Here is a 10,538-nt window from a genome sequence, read left to right as displayed (position 1 = left end):
CACCATATACACACAGACTAAATATACTACATTTTATTTATTTATTTTGTATTTTATATTTAAAGTTTTTTTGGTTGACAAAATAAGAAACATGTAAGAAACAGAGTAAACTTAACTTAGACTGATTAATTAATTTAAAAAGGTTGATACTGATTAAACTCTCTTCTATAATGGGTGAAATAATCTGATTCGAGACACCATGTCAGCTTTGTACAACGGTCTTGTTTTTAAAAAAATTGCAAGTAAAAATTACATATTTACATAACGGAGTCGGTAACAGCCATCTAAAAAAAAAAACTGTAACAACTGCAAAAATAAGAATAGTAACATCTCACTGTCACAATAAAATACAGAATAAAATATCTTACAAAGAAAAACACTAAACAGCTCTGACTATACATTTAATTCTGTGGTGTTCTTGAGCAAGACACTGAGTCCTCCCCAGCAGTGTAAGAACAAATATTAAGGTTAATGCTGTCATTTCTGGTTTAAAGCTGTGAGTGTTGTTTTAACATCAATCTGAAGTCAGATTTAACAATGCACAGTCTAAATAAAACCACATTTCCCATCAGCCCCATCATCTCCTATCCTCCCTGAACAGGATAAACATGTTGTGCACTCATGCTTCTATATTTATATGCAGGTGATTTACACTGAGCACCTTAAACATCAAAAAGCAACCTTAGTGACTGTGAATTTACACCAGATTTCAAACAGTCTTATGAGGACCTGATGTCCCCATAAATACCATTAATGAAAAATTTTTAAAATAATAACAAAAAACTTAAGGACAATGTACCCTCTCCTCATAACAGATAATAATTAGCAGAGGTAGTTTACGGTTATGTAGATGGAGTAAAAGTCCACTGCATCCAAATGGCACAAAGAAAGGAGTTAACGGTTCTGTGAAAACGTACCCAAAACAGGGCTAGGGCTATAATTAAAAGATAATTAAGTAACGGTGAGGTTAGCTTAAAAAGACAGGTATGGGTAAAGGATAATGATACTGTTAATGTAAATGTATGTAATGCTCATGTCACTTAAGTGATGAAGGAAAACTGTAAAATAAATTAAAAACAAGTGTGTTCCAATGCAGTGACACTCGCAGAGGACAGTATGTCAGGATGAGCTACACCACCAACAACTTGCCAGATAAACAAAGTATACCTGCTCAGGTGTAACAATCCTCCAAAGCACTGCTCGGACACAACAGCACCCTTTCATTTAAAACAGGAAATAAACAGCAGCAGCTGTACAGGTAATAAACTGGTGTATGTGTGTGATGAGGTAAATGGTTGTGGATGTTCTCATTGTTCATGCAGGAGGATTGTTTCAGGTCCACAGCCCTCAGCAGGGAGTTGGTTCAGTCCAGGCTGCGTCAGGAACACCGAACCATCAGGAAGAGTCCACTGGAGCTGGGGGGGGGGGCAGTGAGAAACACTATTAATACATAAAACAAAATAAAAATTTATCACAAAGTATCTCTTGTTAATTATTTAGTAAAATAAATAATGAGCTGTTCTTGAATAAAAAAAAAAAACATGATAAAACTGATTTAGTTAATACATGATTTAATACAGAGTTAATACATGACATTTATTAATAAACAATAATAATTGCAACAATAATATTTTGTTGTGTAAGTTGATTGTTCGTTATTATTCAAAGAGCAGTCTGACAAAATAATTGACAAGAATCAGCAAGGTCGAATTACTGGATCATGGTCTTCTTCAGCAAAAATTGCGCTGGGAAAAAGTCGGTAAGCTCGTGCTGTTTAGTCAAATTATTATGAATAATTATTAATCAAATTACAATATTTGTAGTGCCATAAAATCTAATAACATGTGTTTATTATATTTCATGTACATGGATTAATTCTTATATGTAACTCTATTACTCACAACATTCACTCACAGCAGCAAAATATAATTCTTAATTTCTTTACCTTCCGTTTCATCGTCCTCTTTCTGTGCCTCCACCTCCATCTTCTCCACCTCTCTCTCAGCCTCTCTCCCCTCAGCTTCGTCCCCTCCTCCGTCACTCCTCCTCTTCTCCTTCACCTGCCCCATTCGTCTCTTCACCTCCTGCAGCACCTCTTCCCTCCTCACCTTCTCTCTGAAGAGCTCCACCCTCTGAGCCTCCTCCTGCTCCTTCTCCTCCAGCAGTGAGCGCAGGAAGGCGGCGCTCACCACCTCCTCCCCCTCCCCCAACAGGAAGGCGTTTTTGAAGCGGTTGTACAACATAGAGGCCTTGTCCATGATGGCCTGGTTCGCTCTATAGAACCGCATCTACACATAAAAATAAGCATGAAAAAAATACACACGTAGAAGGGCTTTAACAGAATTTAGAGGTTATTGTATTTTATTGGGGTTACTGACATTTCTAATATATTATCGTGACTCTAATTGCAATATGATTATTTTTGCTTATCATTCAGCCCTATTTCTAATCCTTTCATGTTAATGAGGTAATATTTCAAACATAAGACCAAGAAAAGCAGCAAAGTCTCACGGTTGACAAATTTTTATAATTTTTGCTTTAAAAAAAAGAAAAAAAAACTTTTTGGAACGATTAATGGGATGTACCTTTCTCAGTGTGGCGATGAGCTCACTGTGTCTCTGGACATGTTGAGACGTCACATAAACCATACTGAGCTGATCCAGCGCTGTCAGACACTTGGTGATGTCCTGGAAGACGAACAAAAGAAAACAATTTATACATTGTTATTGCAGTTTCTGCAGCTTTCCTGTTCTCTGCACTGCCACTTTGCTGCTCTAACACTGTGAATTTCCCCACTGTGGGACTAATAAAGGCGATCTTATCTTATCTTAAGTGTCTCACTGGGTTGTCGGTCTTCAGAGAAATCCTGATGTCTCCATGGATTCTGTGCAGAGTCGAGTCCGTCAGCGTCATGGTCGAGCTCTTCTTCTGCTGCTGCTCCACCTTCTCTCCATCTGATGACTCGCTCTTCTGTTTAATATTATCCTCTGCACTCGTCTCCTCTGGCGCTGCCTCTTTGTCAGTTTTGGACTCTGCTTGTGGCTCCGTTTTCTTTTTTTGATCTGCTGTAGTTTGGTCTTCTTTTTTCTCCTGCGATTCCTTCTCAGGTTTGTCATTCTTTTCTTCTTTCTTCTTCTTCTCACTTGTTTTTTTTTCCTCCCCTGCGTCATTCTCCTGTGATTTTGAAGATGCTTTCTGTGCTCTGTGCTCGTCCTCGTTCTTTTTCAGCATCGTCTCCTCTTCGTCCTTGCCCTTCTTCTTATTCTCTAACTCCATCATGTTCTTGTCTTTTTTGTCCTCCCGTGTTCTTTCAGATTTCCTCTCTACCTCTATGCTTTTTTCTGTCTTTTTATCTTCAGATTTCTTCTCCTTCTCTGTCTTTTTCTTCTCTTCTATTTTTTTGCCGCCCATCTTCTCCTCTTTCTTCTTTTCCACCTCCACTGTTGCTGCCACCGTTGTTCCTCCCATCATCGTCTTCACCTGAACCTTCGTCCCCTGTCCGGCTTTCACGATCTTTCCAATTATTTTCCTCTCGTCCTTCTTTTCTCCATCTTTCTGCTGCTTTGTTTCGTCGCTATTTTTGTCCTCTACTTTCTCCTCCTCATTTTTGTTTTCGTCTGTTTTTGTTTTTTCATCATTCTTCTGCCCAGTTTCCTTTTCTTTAGTCTTCACTTCGTCTGTTGTTTTACTTGCGGCCTTGTTGCCCTTTGCCTCCTTTTCTTCTTTGTGACTGACCTCCTTCTCTGTCATCGTCTTTCCAATGAATTTCTTGTTCACCACTTTGGTGACGGTTGGTTTTTTCACGCTCCTCTTGTCTGGCATTTTCTGACTCGCTGCATTTTTGATCTCAATCTTCTTCTTTGCTCCGTCTCCGACTTTCCTGATGACAACAGAAGATAAATATTTAACACTTGATCTGATACACACTTCCTTTACCTGAGGCATGTGTATGTTTTCCTCACTTTGAGCTCTTTGCCCCTCTCCCGGACTTCAGCAGACCTCTCAGAGATTTAAACAAACTCTCCCTCTTGGCTGCCAGGCGGCGCTGTCGCTGCACACAGAGAAAAAAAAACCAAAAGATTACATTTCAAATTAATTTCTCTCTAAAATACAAACATTTCTTTATAAAGCTAAAAGCTGCCATGTTTCTCCTTTTCCTCTTCTTTCCTCCCCTTGTCTCCTTCATCCTTTGATTTCTTCTCCTTCTAAAAATTCAGGTTTTAAAGACGTATTATTTTATCTGAAGAACCGCACACCAGTATTGGAGAGGTTTCGGGGCGGGACCTGACTGATTATTGTGTTGACTCACAATATTGTGTGATATAAAAGTAGGCTATGCAGAATAGGATTAAAAAGAACAAATACTGGAGGATGAAGAAGAGAAATGTTCCATAATAACAGAAATATTCAACATCCAGTAAAAACCCAGCAGCTGAAATGCTAAGCAGGGGCGTTGTGGCTAGCTGCTAGCTCAGCTGATATTAAATTTGACTAGTATAGGTATCTACAAGTTTATGGGCAGCACTATGCTTGTATTAGCTGCTGTTTCTCTTTGTGTGGTATTAGCTGCTGGCTAATGCTAATAATGAATATATAAAACATTTTAAACATGTGTATGTGTTGTTCCTGTTCTTCTTCTTCTGCAGCCTCAGAGCTGAGTCAACATTTCTAACTCATGGAAATGATTTAAAGGCAGTTTTACCTCCTCATCCACAGAACTGCTGTCTTTCTCCTTCTCTTCTTTCCTTTCCTCCTCTCCTTCATCCTTTGTTTTCTTCTCCTTCTGTTCCTCTTTCTCTGCTCTCCTCGTCTTCGTCCCTTCTTGCTCTGACTTTTCTCCCACTTTCTCTTCCTCTGTTGTTGTCCTCAACTCTTCTTTCTTTCCTTCCACACCTTCATCCTGTTTTGTTTTCTTCTGCACCTCCCTCTTCCTCTTTGTTCCTTGGCGCTCCACTCTTCTTGTCGTGTCTTCTTTCTTTCCCTCCTCTCCTTCATCCTTCGGTTTCTTCTCCTTCTGTTCTTCTGTCTCTGCTCTCCTCGTCTTCGTCCCTTCTCTCGTTTTCTCCTCTTCTGATCCCTTATTCTTCATCTCTTCCACATTCCCAATCTTCACCCACACCTTTATTTTCTTCTGCACCTCTTTCACTTTCTTCTCCCTCTTCCTCTTTGTTCCTTGAGCCTCCTCTCTTATGGTCATCTCTTCTTTCTGTCCTTGTCTGTCATCCTTTGTTTCCTGCTGTGCCTCTTTTTCTCTCATCCTTTTTATTCCTTCACTCTCTGACCTTGTTTCTCTCCTTGTCCTCTCCTCTTTATTTCCATCCTTCTCATCCTCTTTTGTTTTCTTCTCCTTCTGCTCCTCTTTCTCAGCTCTCCTCGTCTTCATCCCCTGAATTTCTGCTGACTTCTTCTCTTCTGTCTTCTCTTTCTTTCCTTCTACATCTTCATCCTGTTTTGTTTTCTTCTGCTCCTTCTCCTCTTTCTTTCCTTGACTTGCTGATGACTCCTTCTCTTCTGTTTCCTCCTCTTCATCCTTCTCTTCTCTCTTCCTCTTGACTCCCTGACTCCCTGATGACTTATTTTCTTCCTTCCCCTCCGACTCTGCTTCTGATGTCTTTAATTTCTTACTGGCTGTTGGAAAAAGAGATGGTTTCAACTATGACATCAGTTGATGCACTTTGACTGCAAAGATTATTGATTATTAGCAGCGCATACAGTGGCTTCTGAAAGTATTCAGACCCCTGCTTCCCATCCACCTGCTGAAATCCAGATGTGCAAAATAGAGAGTTAACAAGAAGACGAAGCTGTAACTGCTGCTGAAGGAGCTACACCAAACTTCTGCTGTCTCCAGATGCAGTTAGCGGGCTAGCTGTTTAGCAGCTAAAATGGTCTGGTTACCAGCAACTGAACTTAAATATCAAGTCTAAATATAATAATTTTTAATGAGGTGATCTGGACGATTCATTTACTTAATCTATTTATTTATTTACGAATGTATATCACATGCCAAAGTAAGAACATCGTCCACCTTTCATCTAATTTCAAAAAATGTGTACATTTTCTTCCTAGTTTTGTCATTAAAGGTTACTTATTATAGATTTATAGCAAAAATAGCAATTTTAATACTTAGAAAAATGAAATCTTCAACTGAATGCAACTTCTGGGGGGTCTGACTACTCTCTGACTACTCGCTGTCTGAGGGTGTGTCAGTTACCTGGAAATGTCACAGCAGCGCCAGCAGGTGTCCTCTTATTTTGCTGCTCAGCAACGGCCTGAGAAACCAAACACACAGAGAATTAGAACAAACCAACAGCCCATGTCTCGCCACCAGGTCATCTGTCTATCTCTGATGACCACGGCCACGTCTCCCTGGTATCAGGGATGTTATGACTATGTTGGACTTGTCTAACTGATGCTGAGAAAAGAGTTTTTCCTCATTGGAAGCTTCCTCTTTCATTCTTTCTTTTCTGAATGTCAAATACTAATTTCTTTCAACAGCACACGTTAATGGTGCCCCTGAACACATCTTTGATCCCATCTGTCTGTCCTTCTTAACTCTGCAGGGGCAATGCAGTTACCTTGGACTCTGCTGCTCTGCTCCTGGTGGTGGCAGGACTTGTAGCAGCAGCCTCTGCAGTGTCAGCTTTTTCAGAAGCTGGTTTGGATTCTGTTGTCTTCTTTGAAGTTGTAACTTTGCTTGTAGTTGTTTCAGTGGAGGTTTTACTGCCTGTAGCATCTGCAGCAAGTGTCTGTTTCTCTGTGTCCAGAGCACTTTCATTCACAGAGGCTTTTGTTTTGGCCACGTTTGCTGTTGCCTAAAGAGACAAAAAAAAAAAAAAAAAAAACTGATTTGTGTGTCATCTATTTATTTCCACAGGCTACTTTGATCAAAGGGGTGGTAATAATAAAAATCTGTTTTCATCTTATTTAAAGGTTCCATATTGTTTCCTTTTATCTGAAGTGTTGATCTCCATCAGAAGATATATTTGTGGTTTTAAGAACCAAAAACCATCTCAGTGTAGTTTTACATCTCCTCTCTCAGGCTTCTCTCTGGAGCTCTAGTAACAACGGGTCAGTCAGCCAATCAGAAGAGAGGATCTGAGCCTGGGGCTTGGGTTCTGTCTGGGGCTTGGGTTCTGTCTGGGGCTTGGGGCATTAAGCCAACTGCTGCTGGAGAAACTGAAAAACTTAAACAGAATTCACAGCAAAAATTTTACATGATAATCACCACACTGTCCCCTTCTCTTCTCTCTATCAGGGATTCTGAGGCCAGTGGTGAGAAAACAAACCCAAAACTGTTATGTAAAGTAAAAGTTGGGAAAATGTGTTTTCACTTTCTGAGTTAGATGATGATTCTCTGAAAAATGGAGACACACAAACACTTACCTCCTTTTCATTCCCTGCAGGAGTGCTGCTGGTGGTGCTTCTACTCCTCCTCCCTCCTGCAGGTGGGTCACTACTTGCTGCCGCCTTTGACTCTGAGTTCCTGCTTCTTGTAGTCGCTGTCGTCTCTGAAGTGTCTGTACCTGAAGCCTTTTCAGAAGTCTGTTGGGACTCTGTTGTTTTCTCTGGAGCAGATCTTAATGAAGCTCTAGTTGGAGTTTTAGCAGCAGCAGCAGCTGCTGGTGGTGGTTTAGTGTCGGGCTTAACAGGGGCAGTTTTACTGGGAGATGATTTGGTGGGGGGGCTAAGTTTGTCATTTGTTGTTTTATGTGCAGAAGTCAGTTTAACAGGTGTAGTTTTAGGTGCCGAAGTCGGTTTGGGAGGTGTAGTTTGTGTGTTGTTCTTTGCTGGTATCTGAGGAAACAACAGAACCAAATAATCCAGTGAACAAAACACTTCAAAAGGTTCCTCATCACGTTGATAAAACTGTCATAAACAGTTCTGTTCATTGATGTGAACACTGCACACAACACAAACACTGATGGTGAGGGAGGGAGTTGGCTGCTATGAATGAGTCTGGTATGACTGAATGTATGATTTTTATTCTAGTATTTCGTGTTTGAACGTGTTTATATAACTGTACATGTAGTGTTGCATCTAGCGGCCCACATGCAGATGGACATTGGCCATTAGCTAAATCTGGTACAATACATATCTACTGTTTGCATGAGATTAATGTTTACATGTAATAAACTAAGCGAAACAATGAAGCAGCATCAGTAGAAAGATTAATGCTGATTTTCTCTGTTTTAGCTCACAGTTAAATGACGATCTTTGCTGTTGTTGACATTTTTCACTACTTTCTGTCAGCTTAGAGACTAAACAATTAACTAAAATAAAGTTTGACAGGTTACTGAATAATGAAAATATCTGTTAATACGTCATAACCAGCAGAGAAAAAAAGAGAGAATACAGACTTTGAGTTTACTCCCGACTCCAGGTGTGTTCTGGATCTCCCACATGCCCTCAGCGAAGCCTTTGATGCGGACGCCGCTGCCGTACTTCATCTTGTTTCCAACGTAGGGGACGATGTTCTCGGGAGGGAGGTGACCTCTGAGGAGGGGGAGGTTAATCACAGTGCAACCAATCAATCAGTTCAACCACTGTCGACATTGTCTCATATGTAAACGAGGTAACTCTGCAGCTGCGCGTACGTACATCTGATGGGTCCCGAAAAAGAAGACTGGCACTCGTTTCTTGTACCCGTCGTCTGACTTACAGATCTGAAACATCATTGTAATATAAAACCAGTCATGTTACATTTTAGTGATATTGCACAGGGGTGGACTCAGATGTGTTGCAGACTGTATTTACAGTTTGTATGTGCTGTCAGTTGTGCGTACCCTTGCAGGCCAGTGAGGGAAGCCTTTCATCTTGGCAAACACCAGGTCTCCTGGTTTGAAGGTGTCGCTGCTTTTCCCTGGCATCTCGCTGCTTTAAGGCTTGAACACACAGAGGGAATCGAACCAACAACCTCCGTACAGGTCGGCCTGCCACTGCCAGTCACCTGAAAACAGCCTGTAAGAAAACAGAGGATCCATTTGGACTTTGACAGTGGATTTACTTTATGGAACTATCAAATGAGGGAGAACCAATTTGAAAATCAAAATAATTACCAGATAATTATTAATCATATCGTTGTTTAAACTCCAGATATATAAATGTATTTTACATTAGGCTTTAGGAATTATAGCTCAGAACCCAGAACTGTGTCTACTGTCAACATTAACTTTAAGTTTGCATTTTATCATCATTTTTATTATCAGTTAAACTGACGACTATTTTCTCAATTAATTAATCGATAATTCATTCAACAAAATAGAGAAAGCCTGTTATAATTTCCAACAGTCCGTGGTATTCAGATGCTTTAATAATCTGCTGATCATTTCAGTCCTTTTTCAAACAAAAACATTTTTGAAAATCCAAATATTTCAGTCTCCCAACAAATAAGATTTGCTGTTTTATTTGTCATACATCACTGTAACGTTAATATTCTGGAGGAAACAAGACGTCGCCTTCAGCTCGGAGACACTTTCTCACATAAATACTGATTATTTGAACCGGTTTTTAACCTTTACTGCTGCTTGTCGCGCAGGTTTGACCACACGTCCGTAATGTCATTTAAACGATCGAAATTAAAAGTGAAAAGCTCTCGCTGACATCTCTTTACACGGTGACCTGAGTCGCGTTGTCAGCAGTTTCGTTTTGAGCAGCATGTTCACTCAGTGTTTACAAATACAGCGACGTTAGCCCAGAAGCTAGCTCCGCGCGCCGGCTAGCGCTCCTAACAGCCCCATTTAAATCTCAGTCTACGTTGGTTTTGTCAGTTATTCGTTTAAAACGCAGAAACTTACTGAAAACCGAGCGACAGTCCTCTGTAAACTAACGCCTCTGTTTCCTTGCTACGACAGGAAGCTTCTAGTTACTAAGCTACTGAACAACGCGTAGCCATGTTGGCTGATTTGCTGTCATGTGACCTTCAATGTTTTCCCGCCTGCGGTTGGACCGTACCAATCAGAGAGAGGGGGGGGGGGGGGGTCGATTGTACCATCTTGGGGAAAAGTGAGGTGTCTTCTTCTTATGTTGTTTAATGCGGTTGTCAAACAAAAGCTACAAGAGTTGATTTACTACAGATTTGGTATAAATTTGCACCACTAAGTTTCAATATCGTCCCTTTCGGGTTCCTCCATCCGACTAGTTTCAAGCCCCACATTGTTTTACTTTATATAGTCATTTATCTAAAGTTGTGTTTTATCAAATTGCTTTAATTTTTTTTTACCTGTGTGTCAAGAAATGAACAGATAACCACTGGCAAAGTTGTGTTATTTCAACTAAGAGAACTGAATGGCTGCAGAAATTATTCTTGTTATTAATACATCTGACAGTTATTTTCTTTAATAATCAATGTTTTGTTCAGTGTTTAAATGTCTATAAATAGGGAAACATCCCCACCATTATTATTATTATTATTATTATGAATTTATTGTCATAGAAAACTGGAAAACTAACAAGTACCAATGATTGTATGTCGAACCCTTTTAACTCTTTCAACTCAGGCTCTTCACAGCTTTTCACATTTTAGGAACTTATACGTTTAA

General features: G+C 40.1%; 1 protein-coding gene across 3 annotated transcripts; it reads right to left on the bottom strand.

Moving 5' to 3' along the window:
- Positions 1–204: 204 nt before the first annotated feature.
- On the bottom strand, positions 205–10,435 carry LOC139607173 (hepatoma-derived growth factor-related protein 2-like). 3 transcript variants are annotated; one of them, XM_071459851.1, is made up of 13 exons: positions 9,795–10,435; positions 8,784–8,958; positions 8,599–8,663; positions 8,358–8,493; positions 7,384–7,794; positions 6,576–6,812; positions 6,212–6,269; positions 4,703–5,628; positions 3,963–4,051; positions 2,842–3,880; positions 2,586–2,687; positions 1,946–2,288; positions 205–1,415 (listed from the first exon to the last, which is right to left on the bottom strand). In XM_071459851.1, the coding sequence occupies exons 2-13, from the start codon at positions 8,865–8,867 to the stop codon at positions 1,396–1,398; spliced, it is 3,510 nt and encodes a 1,169-aa protein (XP_071315952.1). In that variant the 5' UTR covers positions 8,868–8,958; positions 9,795–10,435; the 3' UTR covers positions 205–1,395. The 3 variants fall into 3 exon arrangements, with proteins under 3 accessions (XP_071315952.1, XP_071315954.1, XP_071315953.1); XM_071459853.1 differs by lacking the exon at positions 9,795–10,435 and adding an exon at positions 9,513–9,781; XM_071459852.1 differs by lacking the exon at positions 9,795–10,435 and adding an exon at positions 9,057–9,490.
- Between the last annotated feature and the right edge of the window lie 103 nt (positions 10,436–10,538).

Source organism: Trachinotus anak, unplaced genomic scaffold (assembly GCF_046630095.1).
Source record: "Trachinotus anak isolate AG129_WGS33_773 ecotype Australia unplaced genomic scaffold, CSIRO_AGI_Tana_v1 ptg000023l, whole genome shotgun sequence".
NCBI classification, from domain to species: domain Eukaryota; kingdom Metazoa; phylum Chordata; class Actinopteri; order Carangiformes; family Carangidae; genus Trachinotus; species Trachinotus anak.
Note: the sequence above shows the minus strand (reverse complement) of the source record. Positions and strands in the feature narration are given on the sequence as shown.